The sequence below is a fragment of the Syngnathoides biaculeatus genome, chromosome 5 (genome assembly GCF_019802595.1).
Source record: "Syngnathoides biaculeatus isolate LvHL_M chromosome 5, ASM1980259v1, whole genome shotgun sequence".
Lineage (NCBI taxonomy): Eukaryota > Metazoa > Chordata > Actinopteri > Syngnathiformes > Syngnathidae > Syngnathoides > Syngnathoides biaculeatus.
This window is the reverse complement of record NC_084644.1, coordinates 20,464,782-20,483,733: the sequence shown is the minus strand read 5'-3', so window position 1 is coordinate 20,483,733 and position 18,952 is coordinate 20,464,782. Positions and strand designations below refer to the sequence as shown.

Here is an 18,952-nt window from a genome sequence, read left to right as displayed (position 1 = left end):
TTTGGGGGTTGGGTTCGTCGAGATCCAAAAGATTGGCACATGTTTTACTGCCATCTGTGCAAGCAGAGTTACCAGATTGAAAAGATGGGCGTCAAAACGCTGGAGTCGCACCGGAAAAACAGGAGACACGCTGATTTGGCGAAGACTCTCATCTTCCGTTGGTATGAATCTTTTTCTAAAATATCAAGATAGTGAATCATCAACTTCAGGCAGTGGTACTAGCAGTGCATGCACACGAGGGATTGCAAAAAAACGCTTTCATAACCGGTTTTAACCGAACACCTGTAGCGAAAAAACGATTTAACCGGTTTTAAAACCGGTACCATTGTGGTGTTTACATAATTCACCTGCGGGACCTCGAGTTGGGGTGCGGGGTTCCGCACAGACTGTTTTTGTTGTTGCTCTTCTGGAGTGACGAGTTCACAGAGTTCCCCCCGTTATGCGAGTAGTGTTTTGATGTCTGCCAATAAAACAAGTTTTGTTCCTGTGTCTGACACTCCGACTCCTTTTCTCCGGCGCTACACCATCGATCGTTAACTTGCTCCGCGGTAATCGGGTAGTTTGTATACAATATTGACAGACAAGCTTGTTGAATGTGGCTTTCAACAACGCACTCGTGTAAGTTAAATTTTCATTTTTTTTGTAAAAATGTTTTAATGTTAACATTCTTCTTTCGGACTTTCAGAAAGGGCATGAAAGTATACCGAGCGTTTCCTCGATGCCATGTTTAATGTTTCTTTGATTTAACTGAATGTTCTTTTGAGTACAACTTTTCTCTAACAGCGAAACTTGAAAAAAGTGGAAATGATGTTGAAAAAATAGCGCAATGTGGAGTACCGGAACCGGAAGAAATGATTGGAAATTTTTACAGATTTCGAAAGGCCGATTACGGTTTCGGTTTTAAAAAGACGAAAACCGGTTATAAACGGTTATTTATAACCGGTTGCGGTCCCTAATGCGCACCTACAGTTGTCCAGCCAGAAGTCAGGCTTTATGAACGTAGTTCAATACACGAAGACGGACTTGCTAAAGGCAGAGATCATGTGGACTTTAAAAGTGATCTGCAGCCATTACAGTTACAAATCTTGTGAAAAGAATTCGAAAGTGTTTGCAGTCATGTTCCCAGACAGTGACATTGCTAAAAACGACCACTGTGGGGAAAGGAAGACTTCGTACCTGGCTGCATTTGGCATCGCTGCCCACTTTTCATCTCTACTGCCTCAAAGCCAAAAAAGCCAGAATAGAGACTGACATATCAATGCTTATTGAGAAGGCTGACAGGCTGTGTGAGGAGGCAGAAGAAAAGAGGAATCTGAGGTTTATCACCGAGGCCAATGCACTCAGAGGCAGAGCAGAGGACAAGAGAGCCACTTTGGCACCTCTGCAGCAACAAATAGAGGAGGCAGTGGGTAGGCTAAAGGACCTAGAGTAGGGGTGCTGAGACAGACATCAGTAGAAGACATTTGTCTATATAGTTGCAGTTGTAGGTAGAATCTGTTTTTCTGTATACTGTTATGTGAAGACGTTGACAATGGTCATATCAATGAGAACTACCACAAGGGGCGACAGGTGATCACTGTCACAGGTTCTGAGATACTGGAACATTTGATGAACCATGAACCATTGGGTGAGTCTTTTTTCCTTTCTCTTGATTTCCCACGATGGCCCTAAATTTTTTGTGTCGGCCCTAAGAATGCCCCTAAAAAGCCCTTAAATTTTTTTGGTCAGACAGAGTATGAACCCTGAAGCAGCGTGGCAGTCAAAACAATGAGAGCTCAATGGCTTCAGGGCGTTATTAAAACAACGTGAGCTCCAACTACGTAGTTATGAGTACATTAAAAAAACAAAAGGGAGACCAAACACACTGGAAATGCTCGCTTTTTTAAATGTGCCTATTATGCTCGTTTCTACGTCGTTTGAGCTCACGTTGTTTTGACAGCCACCTAACACCATAGTGAAAGATGCTACAGATTATAGTTGAATGGAGGGCGAGAAGGGTGCGCTGCTGAACCAAAACTCTTGGGATTCAAAACATATTTCCTCACAAACGCCATGGATGGCACAGAGGATGATATGCCGTGGGAGCAAGATGTTCATGATGCAATGCAGGAGGCACCAGAAGTGCACTAAGTCATTAATGATAAGTTCGACAGTGACGTACCAAAGGGAGCTACGATGAATATTTTTCAGATTGGAGATGAGTCAGATGCTTCTTTTGAAGTCTTGGTCAAGGATCTGTAATGTAGAGGATAAACTCCACGATGCACAAACTTTTTATGCACAAATATTTAATGCAATTTTTTTTCAAGTTAAACAGTATTAAATAGTTCATTTATTTAAGACTGTTATATGTGTTAATAGTATTGATAAAATGTTATTCCATCATTGAGCATTTATTTTAGCTTTTTGAGGGATTCCGGTCTGACAATTACATGGACCAAGAAAAGCGTGTCATGTTATATATTACTGTTACATTCGCACACGCACAATGATTGTTAATGATTGTTGTACAGACAGTTTTTGAAAAAGAATACAAGTACACACCGAACAAACTATAAGTCCAGATAATTCCCAATATTTTGAGTATATGGGTAGCAGCAAATTGGTGGTGCACATTGTACATTAGTAGAAGGGTTTTCCTGATATTTTTAGGTCAACTTTGGGGGTCCGCATTTTACTTCAGGGTTTATTATACTCGAGAAATTATGGTAAAAGGTCTTTGAGGGTCAGAATTCTAGCTGATAGACAGGTGTTCAAATACTTATTTGCAGCTGTATCACACAAATAAATCGTTAAAAAAATCATACATTATGATTTCTGGATTTTTCTTTTTACATTATCTCTCACAGTAGACATGCACCTACGATGAAAATTTCAGACCCCTCCATGATTTCTAAGTGTGAGAACTTGGAATATACCAGGGTTTTCAAATACTTATTTTCTTCACTGTATCTTCACAGCTTTCTCAATGCTTCTGTCATCAACTGCTATTGGTACCCTTGGTTGATCTTTTTGATGTCTGTTGCTCAGTATATGGGTAGTTTTTCTTTTTCAAGACCCCATCAGATTGTTATACAGTATATGTCTATGCCCAATGTTTATGCAATAGTTGTGATTGATATTTCTTCTTTCAGCTTTAAAATGGTCTGCTTTTCTCCCAAAGAGAACGGTTTTTTGTTTGCTGACAAGCAAATGGAATTTTTGTGTGAAACCCAAAGCCAAAAGAAAGGATTATCTATTGTTTAAGCAGTCAATCTAAAAGGCAACACCTGAGCAACCTGAAACACCCATCAGTCACATGTTCCAATACAGTACTCGCTGCTCACTAATTGCTCACTTAAAGTGAGTGAGTTCAAACAAAACGTACTCTCGAATTAACACATCTAGATGTAAATACTGTGAAATAAAATCTGAAATTCTAAACTTTTATCTCATTAATCTTTTGATCTGAAGCACAAATGTCTTTAATAGACATCAATTACTCAGGAAGTGACCTTACCATTCCAATCATTTTGGAGGGGAATGTATTTACAAACATCATCTCTCAGTGCCACAGTCTTCAGAGTACTGTATATACACAATGTATACTAATTGATATACATCGGGAATTGGCAGGTGCTGGCTCACTTGTTGGACATGGTGTTCTATAGTGATGAGAAGGAACGGGTTATACCACTACTGGTCAATATCATGCACTATGTTGTTCCCTACTTACGCAACCACAGGTCAGTATAAGTCTTTGTGTATTAACATTTTTTAGAACTTGGAGTTTTGTTGGGTGTTTTTTAAATGTTGAACCAAGTTCTTGAAACATGGCAAAATATAGTGCCATCAGAAAGTATTCACAGCCCTTCATGTTTTCCAAATTTTGCTGTTAGAGTCCTAAAGCTGATTTGAGTCTTCTTCTTCTTTTCCTTTCGGCTTGTCCCGTTAGGGGTCGCCACAGCGTGTCATCTTTTGCCATCTTAGCCTATCTCCTGCATCTTCCTCTCGAACCCCAACTGCCCTCATGTCTTCCCTCACCACATCCATAAACCTTCTCTTTGGTCTTCCTCTCGCTCTTTTGCCTGGGAGCGCCATCCTCAGCATCCTTCTACCAATATACTCACTCTCTCGCCTCTGAACATGTCCAAACCATCGAAGTCTGCTCTCTCGAATTTTGTCTCCAAAACATCCAGCTTTGGCTGTCCCTCTAATGAGCTCATTTCTAATCCTATCCAACCTGGTTACTCCGAGCGAGAACCTCAACATCTTCATTTCTGCCACCTCCAGTTCAGCTTCCTGTCGTTTCTTCAGTGCCACCGTCTCTAATCCGTACATCATGGCCGGCCTCACCACTGTTTTGTAAACTTTGCCCTTCATCCTAGCAGAGACTCTTCTGTCACATAACACACCAGACACCTTTCGCCAGCTGTTCCAACCTGCTTGGACCCGTTTCTTCACTTCCTGACCACACTCTCCATTGCTCTGTATTGTTGACCCCAAGTATTTGAAGTCGTCCACCCTCGCTATCTCTTCTCCCTGTAGCCTCACTCTTCCCCCTCCACTTTTCTCATTCACGCACATATATTCTGTTTTACTTCGGCTAATCTTCATTCCTCTCCTTTCCAGTGCATGTCTCCATCTTTCCAATTGTTCCTCTGCATGCTCCCTGCTTTCACTGCATATGACAATATCATCTGCGAACATCATGGTCCAAGGGGATTCCAGTCTAACCTCATCTGTCAGCCTATCCATTACCACTGCAAACAGGAAGGGGCTCAGAGCTGATCCCTGATGCAGTCCCACCTCCACCTTAAATTCCTCTGTCACACCTAAGGCACACCTCACCATTGTTCTGCTGCCATCATACATGTCCTGTACTATTTTAACATACTTCTCTGCCACACCAGACTTACGCATGCAGTACCACAGTTCCTCTCTTGGTACTCTGTCATAGGCTTTCTCTAGATCCACAAAGACACAATGTAGCTCCTTCTGACCTTCTCTGTACTTTTCCACGAGCATCCTCAAGGCAAATAATGCATCTGTGGTACTCTTTCTAGGCATGAAACCATACTGTTGCTCGCCTCCACTACTCTTTCCCATAACTTCATTGTGTGGCTCATCAACTTTATTCCTCTATAGTTCCCACAGCTCTGAACATCCCCTTTGTTCTTAAAAATGGGAACTAGAACACTTTTCCTCCATTCTTCAGGCATCTTTTCGCCCGCTAGTATTCTGTTGAATAAGTTGGTCAAAAACTCCACAGCCATCTCTCCAAATTGCTTCCATACCTCCACCGGTATGTCATCAGGACCAACTGCCTTTCCATTTTTCATCCTTTGTAGTGCCTTCCTGACTTCCCCCTTAGTAATCATTTCCACTTCCTGGTCCTTCACTCTTGCCTCTTCAACTCTTCCTTCTCTCTCATTTTCTTCATTCATCAACTTCTCAAAGTATTCTTTCCATCTATTTAGCACCCTACCGGCACCAGTCAACACATTTCCATCTCTATCCTTAATCACCCTAACCTTCTGCACATCCTTCCCATCTCTATCCCTGTGTCTGGCCAACCTGTAGAGATCCTTTTCTCCTTCTTTCGTGTCCAACCTGGTGTACATGTCTTCATATGCCTCTTGTTTAGCCTTTGCCACCTCTACCTTTGCCCTACGTCGCATCTCGATGTACTCCTTTCGCCTCTCCTCAGTCCTCTCAGTATCCCACTTCTTCTTCGCTAATCTCTTTCCTTGTATGACTCCCTGTATTTTGGGGTTCCACCACCAAGTCTCCTTCTCCCCTTTCCTACCAGATGACACACCAAGTACTCTCCTGCCTGTCTCTCTGATCACCTTGGCTGTCGTCGTCCAGTCTTCCGGGAGCTTCGGTTGTCCATCGAGAGCCTGTCTCACCTCTTTCCGGAAGGCCGCACGACATTCTTCCTTTCTCAGCTTCCACCACATGGTTCTCTGCTCTACCTTTGTCTTCTTAATCTTCCTACCCACCACCAGAATCATCCTACATACTACCATCCTATGCTGTCGAGCTACACTCTCCCCTACCACTACTTTACAGTCAGTAACCTCCTTCAGATTACATCGTCTGCACAAAATATAATCTACCTGCGTGGTTCTACCTCCGCTCTTGTAGGTCACTATATGTTCCTCCCTCTTCTGGAAATAAGTGTTCACTACAGCCATCTCCATCCTTTTTGCAAAGTCCACCACCATCTGCCCTTCAAAGTTCCTTTCCTGGATGCCGTACTTACCCATCACTTCTTCATCGCCCCTGTTTCCTTTACCAATATGTCCATTACAATCTGCACCAATCACAACTCTCTCGCTGTCTGGGATGCTCAGAACTACTTCATCTAGTTCCTTCCAGAATTTCTCTTTGAACTCTAGGTCACATCCTACCTGTGGTGCATAGCCGCTAACCACATTATACATAACACCCTCAATTTCAAATTTTAGTCTCATCACTCGATCTGATACTCTTTTTACCTCCAAGACATTCTTAGCCAGCTCTTCCTTTAAAATAACCCCTACTCCATTTCTCTTCCCATCTACTCCGTGGTAGAATAATTTAAACCCTGCTCCCAAACTTCTAGCCTTACTACCTTTCCACCTGCTCTCTTGGATGCACAGAATATCAACCTTTCTCCTAATCATCATGTCAACCAACTCCTGTGCTTTTCCTGTCATAGTCCCAACATTCAAAGTCCCTACACTCAGTTGTAGGCTCTGTGCATTCCTCTTTTTCTTCTGACGCTGGATCCGGTTTCCTCCTCTTCTTTGTCTTCGACCCACAGTAGCTGAATTTCCACCGACGCCCTAAAGCTGATTTGAGTATTCTTTAAAAAAGAAAATATGTAAAATATCCCTTAATGAAAAAGTGAAAACATGTTTTCAGATGTGTAGATTTATATTTAAAAAATGCAAACATTCAAACATAAAGGCTACATAAGTATTCACATGAATTGGTCTGGCTTTGGGCATTGTGATGGTGTAGATAAAGCCTTTTCTAAGTAGTCCATTTTCCATTTATCCATTGCTATGACACTCAAACTTAAGATCAGGTGCATGTAATTTCCACTGATCATTGTTGAGATGCTTCTGCTGTGTGAATGGGGTCCCCCAAAAAAAAAAAAGGAGTCCACCTGTGATAAATTGATTTGATTGAACATCCTTTGGAATGGCACACACCTTTCTATATAATGTATTGTAGGGTTAGTTAGGGCAGTGCATATCAGAGCAGAAACCAAGTAATAAACTCTAATGAACCTCCAAGACCGTAGTGTCAATGCACAAATCTGGGGAAAGATATAAAAGAATATCAGCAGCATTGAAAGTCTTCAAAACCACTATGATCTCGATTATTCAGAAATGGAAGAAGTTTGTAACCGCTAAGACCCTACCTAGAGCTGGCTTTCTGACAAAGCTGAGTCACTGGGGAAGAATGATATTGGTCAGTGAGGTGCAAAGATGCCTATGGTCACTTAGGCGGAGCACCAGTGTTCCCCTGCGGAGATAGGAGAACCAAAGTAAACCATTGCTCACTCTCCATCAATCAGGCCTTTATGGTACAGTGGCCAAACAGAAGCCACTTCTCACTTAAAGGGACATGGGAGCCCACTTGGAGTTTGCTAAAAGATTTTGTAAGGATTCTCAGGCCTGCAGAAACAAAATTCTCTGATCTGATGAAACTAAAACAGAACTTTTCACCTGAATTGCAAGTATCATATCTGGAAAAGGGCACTACTCATCCCCTGGTGAACAATATTCTTACTGTGAAGCATGGCAGTGGTAGCATCATGCTTTGAAGCTGTTTTCTGCTGCAGGTCTGCATAGAGGTTAAGTCCACATAAGAGGGTATGATAAGAGCTGCCAAATATAGAGAAATTCTTCAAGCTAACTTGGTACATCCTGCCCTGGGACTCAGACTAGGGTGTTGATTCCCCTTCCAACATGACAATGACCAAAAGCACACAGCCATGATAGAACAAAGTGGCTTCAGGAGCAACCTGTGATTGTCCTTGAATGGCCCTCCAAAGTCCAGACTTGAATCCAATCGAACATCAATGGGAACACCTAAACTTCTGGAGAAACCTAAAAAAAATGGTCCATTGACTCTTCCCATTCCACCTAACTATCTTTGAGAGTATCTGTACAGAACAATGTGACAAAATACCCCAAAACAGTTGTGCATAGCCCACAGCGACAGACCCAAAGTAACATTTGCTTTTGATTGCTGCCAAAGGTGCTTCAACAAAATATTAAGGCAAGGATATGAATACTCATCTTAAAATGTTTACATATTTCATAAATATGCTGAACTCTAAGATATTTTGTGTGTGTGTTTTTATATATATATATATATATATATAATTTTTTTTTTTTTTTTTTTACAAAAGAAAATTTCAAATCAGGTCAAGTATAATTCTCTAACAGCAAGATGTGAAAAAGTGAAGGGGTGTGAATACTTTCAAGTGGGACTTGATCTTTAAACTGCAGACGCCAATGTTTAAAATTAGGTTGTTTTACACTAAATACTTTTTCAGGATTTTTTTTTTTTTTGTAGAACTCCAAATGCCAAATGTTCTGATATCTCCAATGTGTATTAATCTGAAGTGTATTATCCTGATTCCTTTGTCAGCACTCACAACGCTCCCAGCTACAGGGCCTGCATCCAACTGTTGAGCAGTCTAAGTGGGTACCAGTACACACGTCGCGCCTGGAAAAAGGAGGCCTTTGACCTCTTTATGGACCCTACCTTCTTCCAGATGGACTCATCTTGTGTCAGCCAGTGAGTAAGAAAGTCAGTCTGTGTGGACCAAGTCTAGGACCAAATTCCTAATTGGGTATTTTATATTTGTCAATGTTTTAATCTGTATTGTTTTTTTTTTTCAGCTGGAGGGCAATAATTGACCATTTGATGACACATGACAAGACCACATTCAGGGACCTTATGAGTATGTTTTATTAAGTAATGTGTCAAATTATATATTAAACGCACTTGTTACAGATACTTGTTTTAAACTAACTGGCATTCACAAGGTTCTGACTGTTTTCCATTAGTTCAAAATTACAAAGTAAAGAAAATGTGCACCATATAAAACTATTTTATCATGGTCTGCAAATACACGCCACATCTGTTTTCACTTGGTGTCTTGTAGGGTAGTTTTATTGATAACCCACAAAAAATATGTTTGAATCAAGCTTGTAATTTGTTTCTGACAAAACTTTAACACAACTACAGTAGCAGGATATTTCCAAATATTTTTGTGTTGGTCAATAAATTTAGCAAAACCTGAAGAATTTTGGTTCTGATTGAAAATTGGATGATACATGTCTGTCTCTGCATCCTCCCACAGCACGTGTGGCTGTAGCCCAGAGCAGCTCCCTGAGTCTGTTCACCAACAGAGATGCTGAGCTGGAGCAGAGAGCCATGTTGCTGAAGCGCCTGGCCTTCACCATATATAGTAGTGAAGTGGACCAGTACCAAAAATACCTCCCTGATATACAAGGTAATGAAGATCTTTAGTAAGGCAACCATCGAGTATTTCAGTTTTAATTATATTTCACTACATGTTATTTTAGAGCGCCTGGTGGAGAGCCTGCGTTTGCCTCAGGTGCCCATCCTCCATGCTCAGGTGTTCTTGTTCTTCAGGGTGCTGCTGCTGCGCATGTCACCTCAACACCTCACCTCATTATGGCCCACCATGATCACTGAATTGGTGAACTCCCAATGCTGTTGCGAATTTCTATTTCTTGCTTACATTTGTATTTTTCTATTGCCCATTTCATTACCTCTACATCTGTTTATTTTTAGGTTCAGGTGTTTCTATTAATGGAGCAAGAGCTAACAGCAGATGAGGACATATCAAGGTACAGTTGTTGCTCCTCACTGTCTGGAAGTCAAGACAATGAATACAGTTGAACCTTCGTGACTCAGTTCACCAACCCAGGCAGTTAGAAATAGAATTAATCCCTCCCAGCTCTGGAACCAAGTCTTCTTCGCATATTTCCGGCGCAGATAGTATAATGCAGTGAACAGAAACAATATTTATCTAAAAATTGGGTTCTTGAGGTTCCACTGTAATGAGATCACTCTTTTAACCCCTGATGACTTATTTTCTCTGACCATCTCTAGGACATCAGGGCCATCTGTGGCCGGCTTGGAAGCCACTTATTCTGGAGGGAATGGCTTCTCAACATCTTACAACAGTCAACGCTGGCTCAACCTCTATCTGTCGGCTTGCAAGCTGCTGGACTTGGCCTTGGCACTGCCACCTGAAAGCCTGCCTCAATTCCAAATGTCAGTAGTTTGCGAGCCTATTATATAAGAAGTGTTACTGGGTTAGAGTGGAAAAAAATCTCAATTAGCCCTCAATTTTATGATTGACTAGGTGTCCTTTAAAACAGTAAATGTAAAAACAGAATAAGAATGGAAATGGAACATTAAATCATGAACAACTTCTTAAGGTAAATTAGTGGTGCAACGGATCCTCTTAAACCTGTACGGATCAATCTTCACAGTTTGGCATGAACCATGTCCTCAGTTTAGTTACTGTAGAGTTGGGGGGGGGGGGTTGCTTGTGCTCATGAAGGCACCATGTTTAACCCACACTCACAAGTCAAGCACAGCAGGAGACAGTCATGGTCCGTAGTGTAGTGCATGGATTAAAGTACGTACACTAGTGCTGCTTGCTGCGTGCTAGGCTCTGCAAACCAGCTTTCACGTACGAGCAGCCATGACACATGAGCCCTTGCAGTCAATCCTTGCAAAGAGAAGTCTCCAAGCTGGGAGAACCAATCTCTCTGCTGCAGCGCCTCAGTCACCTTCAAAACTAAGCATATAAAGGTGAGTAAGTTTGAAGTGCAAATAATCATCCTGCAGCCAGCTCATTAGCTAGCTAGCTAGCTTCCTTCTTAATTAAAGGACAAGCCAAGTGATCTACACTTGGGCTGTCACAGTTTGGTTATGTTGGCTATCCGTCGCTGTCAAAGCACAGTGACATTGTCCTTAGTCCTTGGGCTTTTCACATCCACATGAACTTAAGTATTGTACTTCAGTACAGTTTTTAGCAAGGGAATGTACTGTATCTCTTTTAGGCCACATTGTCCTGCTTTATAAATCTGTTACAATTACCTCAAGTTACTATCTGTAGCTGCTTTTATATTCATTCCATCCATCCATCCATCCATCTTCTTGCACTTATCCAGGTCGGCTCACTGGGACATAGCTTTAGCAGGAATACCCAAACTTCCCTTTCCCCTGCCACTTCTTCCAACTCTTTTGAGGGGATCCCGAGGTGTTCCCAGACCAGCTGCAGTGTCTTTTCCGGAGGGACATGTCCGGAACACCTTACCAGGGAAGTGTCCGTAAGGCATCCAAATCAGATGTCCCAGCCACATCATCTGGCTCCTCTCGATGTCAAAGAGCAGCAGCTCAACTCTGAGCCCCTCCCAGATGACCGAGCTTCTCACCCTATTGCTAAGAGAGAGCCCGGACTCACTGCGGAGGAAAGTCATTTTGGCCACTTATATCCAGGATCTTGTTCTTTCGGCCATGACCCATAGTTTGTGACCATAGGTGAGGGTAGGAACGTAGATCGACTGGTAAATTCAGATTTTCGTCTTTTGACTTAGCTCCCTCTTTATCGAAATGGACCGATATAAAGTCCACATCTTTGCACAGGCTGAACCAATCTGCCCGTCGATATCCCGCTCCATTCTTCACTCACTCATGAACAAGATCCAGGAGGGGCGGGATCTCGTCCCCGACTTGGAAAGGGCACGCTATCCTTTTCCGAGTGAGGACCATGGTCTCAGATTTGGAGGTGCTGATTTTCATTTTAGCCTCTTCACACTCTGCTGTGTACCGCTCCAGTGAGACCTGGAGATCATGGCTTGATGAAGCTAACAGAATCACATCATCTGCAAAAAATAGAGATTCAATACTGAGGCCACTGAACTGGACCACTTCTATGGACGTCACGAGACCATGTGCATTTGTTTATTCAGCCATATTGGTAGGCACGCTTTTGCAGAAGAATCCAGATGCGCGAGCATAGGTTTTGGTTGTTTTTGTACACTTTCCTTTCTTTTTTTTTTCTTTTTTTTTCTACATAATGGAGAGCACAAGTGAATACCGTGATGAATTTTCTTTGTCTGACAATACCAAACATCTGGATTAGCAGTCAAAGGCCTGTTATGTTGACAAAATCAAGTCAATAGGAAGAGATCCATACAGACTACCGATAGAGAAGTTTTCTTCTGTCATAAGTGCTGCCAATTATCCAAACATCTTTCATCCTGACAGATACAATTATATGATACATAATCCTACTCTATTAAGCGGTGTGGAATTAAATGCCTACAAAAGTCTGGATGCATACAAATACTTCACCACGGGTTTTGTAAACAAGTTCATTGTCACCTTTATACAAGAAGCTGAATCCTTTGTTGTCACTGCAACTGTAAAATTTTTTACACACTTATGTATGCGCTGTCTCGATTCCAGATTGAAGATACTGTACTTTAGATCCGCATTTTAATAGTTACAATTTTTATTTTCAAAAGTCGTAAACATCCATCCATCCATTTTCTTCGCGCCTTATCCTCACAAGGGTCGCAGGGAGTGCTGGAGCCTATCCCAGCTTTCAACGGGCAGGAGGTGGGGTATACCCTGAACTGGTTACAGCCAATCGCAGGGCACATAGAGACAGTCGCACTCACAATCACACCTAGGGGCAATTTAGAGTGTCCAAATAATGTTGCATGTTTTTGGGATGTGGGAGGAAACCGGAGTGCCCAGAGAAAACCCACGCAGGCACGGGGAGAACATGCAAACTCCACACAGGCGGGCCTGGAATTGAACCCATGTCCTCAGAACTGTGAGGCCAGTGATTTACCAGCTGATCCACCGTGCTGCCCAGCCGTAAATGTGCTGTAATATTATAAAATCATCATCCCAATCATTAAATTTAAGCAAACTCTACTCACTCTTGCCTAGATGTACTTACCGGTACTTTCGATAAAGTACAAAAAAAAAATGCAAACACGGCTGGTACTGGAAGGCTGCTAACCCTCCCGTCTGATTTATTTTGTGGGTCTGCAGGAAATCGATGAAAAGACTTTTTTGTTGTATTATCCTGACGATTATGACAGCCCACCGCCACGCAAGTGGTAACAGTTATTATATTACACTCTGTATTACACAGAGACAACGGATCGTTTTGAAATCTTCACTGTGATAAGACAACAACCATCTTCTTCCAAAGCTTGCCTACCAATATGGCATTGTAAACAAAAAGTCACATGGTTTTCTGATATAGCTGCAAAACCATACTCTTGAAGGACCCCCCCTTGCCCCCAAGACTCCTCGAGCGACAGGGTCGAACGCCTAGTCCAAGTCCACAGAACACATGTAGACTGGTTGGGTGAACTGCCATGCTCCCTTGAGGACCCTGGGTGTAGAGCTAGTCCACTGTTCCACAGCCAGGACAAAAACCAAATTGCTTCTCCTGAATCCAAGATTCGACTTCCCAACGGACCCTCCTCTCTGGCGCCCATGAATGGACCTTACCAGGGAGGCTGAGGAGTGTGATCCCCTGTTGTTAGAACACCCCCTCTGATCCCCTTTCTCGAAAAGGGGGACCACCACACCAGTTTGCCAATCCAGAGGCACTGTCTCTGCTGTCCACGTGATGCTGCAAAAGCATGTCAACCAGGTGAGCCCCACAACATCCAGAGCCTTCGGAAGCTCATCCACCCTTGGGTCCTTGCCACTGAGGAGCTTTTTAACCATCTCAGTGACCTCAACCCCAAAGATTGGAGAGCCTGCCTCAGAGGACCCACAATCTGCTTTCTCATGGGAAGGGGTGTCAGTAGGATTGAGGAGGTTAGAGATCGGATCGCCAAGATCTCCGCTTTAGGCCACCACCCAGCTCACACTGCACCCAGCGTGACTTGGCAACGCGTATGTGAATTTTACCGGCGAACGACATTGCCACACTTCCTATTTCTATGACATTGCGCCATTCGCGCCACCTTCTGTCTTTTCTGTCTCGGTATTTACTTTGAAACATGTGTTGTTCAGAAGGAAAAAAAACACTGCCAGTAGTCAAGCTTAACTATGAGAATATGACAATGTCTGTCGCAAGAAGGGATATTGTGCAATGGAAAGACAGTGAGAAAGACAATGTGGGAAAAAAATCGAAAAGGAAAACGGCATCATGATAAGTTGGATATCCATTCATAAACTAATTGTATGCAGTTTCCCCCCTCCATCGCAAGGGTTACATTCCAGTCCACTTCCGCAATCAGTGAACTCCCATACATGGAAATTTAAATAGATCATAGCATGTTTTTGTACCATTTATGACCATTACATTTTTTTAAAACATCTACAAAGACACCAAAAAAACAAGCACGTTTAAACGATATATTGACAGAATAAGAGCATTCTATTTTTTTAATTCATTTTCTATTTTCTATTAATTATTCTCCAAAAGATATAAAAAAAATTTTAGCATCAATTTGGTTTGGATAAAATCATAATTTAGGAGAAAAGAATTAGCCAAAGCGACGCCTGTGTTACTTCTGGTTTAGTGTGCTTTTACATTTAAATGTTAAAATGAATTTATTTCATCTCGAAAATTGGAACCATGCCTCTTTTTAGATATGTAAAACTTCACGGCAAAGTGACATAAACCTGTGTCTTGTAATCTTAAGGTTACTACAGGAATTTCATAAGAGTTCTCGATAACCAGAGGTCTTTTGTCAAACCCAAACACACACAACTGGGCAATTTTTAATTTAATTTAATTCATTTAATTTTATTAATTGAATTTAATTTAATTTCATATGACAGTGGAACCTACATGGGATCAATGGATGGATAAGTAAAACAAATGACAGACGAACATTAGAATAGGAGCCTGACCTGTGATTGAGAGTGGAAATGAGCTGGAAATTTTCTGTTTAATCACAAATATGGACCAGTCTGTACCTTAGTAGACTTACCTAGGACTTAGGTTGCATGGAACACAATTTAGGCAGGCTGGTGGTATGTTTAGCCTGCCTGGTCCTCACAGGCAACAGGTTGAAATACTGGGTAGAGGAGGAAAGAGAAAAGGAAAAAGCAAGACAAAGGTTCCAAGGCAAGGCGACCAATACCCGTGTATTCCTGTTCACAAGACGCTGAGAGCAGATGTACCTCGCCCGTTTTCCACCCAATGCATGCCTGTGAGATGCCCAGGCACTCAGAAGGGTAGCTCTGGGCGAGACCAGGGTGCCCTGCGGTGGGAAGAGGGATGAGGGTGTTGCCACCTCGTGGTGAGAGGTGGGACTTCCTGGCTGAACCAGTCTTCGACAAGGTGGTCGAACGAGTCCCCACCCGTAACAATGGGGGCTGTATGTCCAGTCGAAAAGGGGGTCCCCTCCATCCGAGGGCCACAAGGGGTATTGGACTGCCTCTTCATGTTTCTTTTCTATCCCAGGATTATTTTGTGGTTTAAAACCAGTGGGATGTAATATTAATGACTGATTGTTTGATCTTTCTGTGGCTTGCCTTGGACCACACACTTTCAATTCTTTCTTCTTGAGCGCCGCCCAAACTTTGCTTTGGTTTCTCCTCGGTTTCATGCCCACTCATATGCATTACCATAGGCTTTTGGATTCGTGGAAGTCACTCCTCATCTACTCATGGCAAAAGTGGGGTGAGGGTGGGGGATCTTCCCTGCCTTCGAGAGCCAGAAGGGGTGATGAACGGTATCTTCACATTACTTTTCCTTCCTGGGATTATTTTGTGGTATAAAACCAATTGAATTCAATGCGGTGAAAGGTCTCAGCCCTTTCAGTTGACAAACAGATTTGACAACAGATATTCAAATTGAAGAAAAAAAGTCCCTAGTGGAGCTGTTGTGAGGATAAACACTGGGAGCGTTCACGCAAAGTTCTTAAAATATCATGCAACATTCAAATTCGTTGCGGTTGTGATTAGTTCCCCTAGAGTTGCAGTAGCTCGCCAGCCCTCAATTATCCCACATGCCTTAATGAGTTGCATGTCAGAGAACAAATTGCCTTTTGAACTTAGCATACCTGGGAATACAAGGTTCTGTGGAAGCTGCTAATTGATTTAAAGTCCAGATGAGGAGTCAGGATTCTTAGTCTCTGCTTTGATGTGGTCCTTCAGACTGGCTTGTAATTCATTTAGCGTCTGTGTGAGATATACCAAGCATCCCCCGTTTATCTCTGTGTGGGAGTGGAGACAGGGAATGCAGTCCCAGTCTGAGGTTTGGGCTCATGATGCCATCTGGCGAGAGCAATTTCTACTACAACAATAATTAAAATGTAAACTAGAAGTTGTTTTTGTATTTGTTGCACCCATAGTAAATATGACCTGTGTTCAAAGGTAGAATTAATTGAAACCATGTTAATCCCAGCAGTGCTACTTGTCACTTAAGGCTGAAACCTTTAAGCAGTTACAATTTCAGTGTGTTGCTGTCTTTATTGCTCGTAGGTACCGGTGGGCCTTCATCCCAGAAGCCTCAGATGATTCTGGAATGGAAGTTAGACGGCAAGGGACTCACCAGCGGGAGTTTAAACCCTATGTGGTCAGATTAGCCAAACTGCTGAGGAAACGAGCTAAGGTACACCTGCTTCAGGTTGTTTCAAACACTCAATGAATGTGTGTGATACGAAACGACCCCTAATGGGACAAGCCAAAAGAAAAAGAAAGTATATTACCTTAAACCTGCATTTGAATACATGTGCAGTATGTTTAACAGCATAACTCAAAAACAATATCAGTGATTTTGTCATTTTTTTTTTTTTGTGGAGTAATTTGACCTAATCGGCCACTGAGACCATTTCATTTGTGAACACAGGATTTTTATGGTAAGAGTACTAAGGTAATGAAAATTATCTGTTGAAGAGCATGAACAAGACCATCATCCATAGGACATATTTGTTTGATCTTGTCAGAATTCTATGCTGTACTCAGTAATCTTGTTGACAATATCCTCTCCACAGAAAAATCCAGAAGATGACTGCTTCACTCGAACCCTTTCCTGGGAGCCAGGCCACCTGATGCTAACACTCTATGTAATCCGCAGCATGGAGCAGCTGCTTCCTTTCTTCAACTTACTCAGCCAGGTGTTTAACAGCAAAGTCGGCAGCCGGTCAGGTCCTGCTTATGCCCACAACCATGCATTTGGTTCCTTTCCTGGCCAAAAGGAGGGCCACAAACTGGAGAGCCAGAAGGTTTTCTGGAGTCGAGCTCGACAAAGCATTGAGGAAATGGTAGAGAAAGACTTTCTTGAAGGTCTTATCAAGACGTGAAATTACAGGGGCTTTATATATTCTGATCAGCACTAGTGAAAAACCTCAATGTGTATTGCAACAAAGAACTACAATTGAGGGAAAATAATTTGTACATCTTTGGGTATTTATAATTATTTTACATTTCAAAAGGTATTTGATTTTAATTATTTGTACAAAGTGAGATGCCTTGATGGCTGACTTTTAATATTTTGTGTTAGTCCTGCAGGACCAAGAAAACATGCTCTGCCATTCCATAGCGATGTGACTTATTAAAGATTTCTAACAGGAGGGCCTCAATTGATGTTGCTTTCCTTTGACACAGTTTGCAGTTGCTTGGCATGGGCTTTGCTGACTTCCAGCATTTTACTGCCTGTGAAATAACTCAATCGGCAGTTAATTAGGTCTAAGCCTTTCTATGTGGTAAATCTCGAAAGCAATTTTGCTACTGTGGTATATTCTCTCCAAAGAATAAACGACCATTCTGCCAAAACCTTTGTGGAATTCCTTATAGTTCAGACCCATAATGGACTTCTCCAGATTAATTGTATACAGTAATATCAAAGGTAGCATTCAATGCAGGACACATCATAGAAAATTCTACTGAGTGACCACATCATTAGGTATGTCTACCCAATTGAAAGATCCAATAAAAGTGTCATCAAAATATCTGCCACTACAAAAATTTAGTTTTTGTATGTTGCAGCGCAGATCTACACTACCCAAATCTACACTACTTTTCTGATGTAAAACTGTTCATATCATTGCTTCAACATGTAACTGGCAGATTATTATTATTTTTTGCTAGGAATCCATAAATTCTGATTAAGTGCTAGAGGTTCTACAGAATGACTGCTGTAAGTGAACACAGGTTTGTGTATCACATTTATACGATCACATTCTTGATTAATTGAATCTGTGAAGTGTAACAACAGTTGAGACAATGTAGCCCAAAATGCACCAATAAATCACAGGATGTGAATCACTTCTACAATACATTTCAATCATCATGCCATATGTATTGTGTACATACACAGACCTCAGTGTACAGTATAACCCTATTGCAGAGTATTCTTACCTTAACAGCAATGCATTTAAATTACACGAGCTGTTAACTCCCAAGGTCACATTACAAAAAATGAAAAATACAATACAATGAAGGAGCACTGGTGGTGGTACATGCTGTTGGCTTTCATGCAGATGGTGTGGGTTCAATGCCTGACCAGTGCCCTAATACCCAGCAACTCGGTCCTGAGTAAAGAATGGGTAGGTTGTGTAGGTAAAGGCACCTAGTGTAAACAAAAAAAAATATAAACAAATCATATCAGTGACTCGTTGTGGCACTGCCTATGGGAAAGGCTCAAAGTCATAATTAAAATGTAGAGCAGGATAAAGTGCACATTATATTCTGAGAGTTGCAAAAGAATAGTAATACTTAAATTAGTTTAGCAGGAAATGTTGGAGGAGTGATTTGTTCAGAGTGTTGTTTGTGATGTTTGGATGGTGTTCACCACTGGCCCTGTGGCCATACATTTGACAGTAAATGGGAGCTGTACGTGTATAATGAAATAAATACACAAACCCATGGAAAAAAAACTATACCAACTCAATCAAAACCTTCCCTAAGTGCAATCCACCCACCAGGG

General features: G+C 41.9%; 1 protein-coding gene across 3 annotated transcripts in view; it reads left to right on the top strand.

Annotated features, from left to right (window-relative positions):
• dop1a (DOP1 leucine zipper like protein A) overlaps positions 1–17,971 on the top strand; it is a 63,124-nt gene extending 45,153 nt beyond the window's left edge. For 2 of the 3 annotated variants that reach the window (XM_061821323.1, XM_061821322.1), the window contains exons 30-38: positions 3,616–3,725; positions 8,635–8,784; positions 8,889–8,950; positions 9,353–9,505; positions 9,579–9,715; positions 9,811–9,866; positions 10,132–10,296; positions 16,507–16,636; positions 17,019–17,971. In XM_061821323.1, the coding sequence (XP_061677307.1) occupies positions 3,616–3,725; positions 8,635–8,784; positions 8,889–8,950; positions 9,353–9,505; positions 9,579–9,715; positions 9,811–9,866; positions 10,132–10,296; positions 16,507–16,636; positions 17,019–17,327 (1,272 nt within the window). In that variant the 3' untranslated portion in view covers positions 17,328–17,971. The remainder of the gene's footprint in view (positions 1–3,615; positions 3,726–8,634; positions 8,785–8,888; positions 8,951–9,352; positions 9,506–9,578; positions 9,716–9,810; positions 9,867–10,131; positions 10,297–16,506; positions 16,637–17,018) is intronic. The other variant, XM_061821324.1, reaches the window with a different exon arrangement.
• Positions 17,972–18,952: the final 981 nt, after the last annotated feature.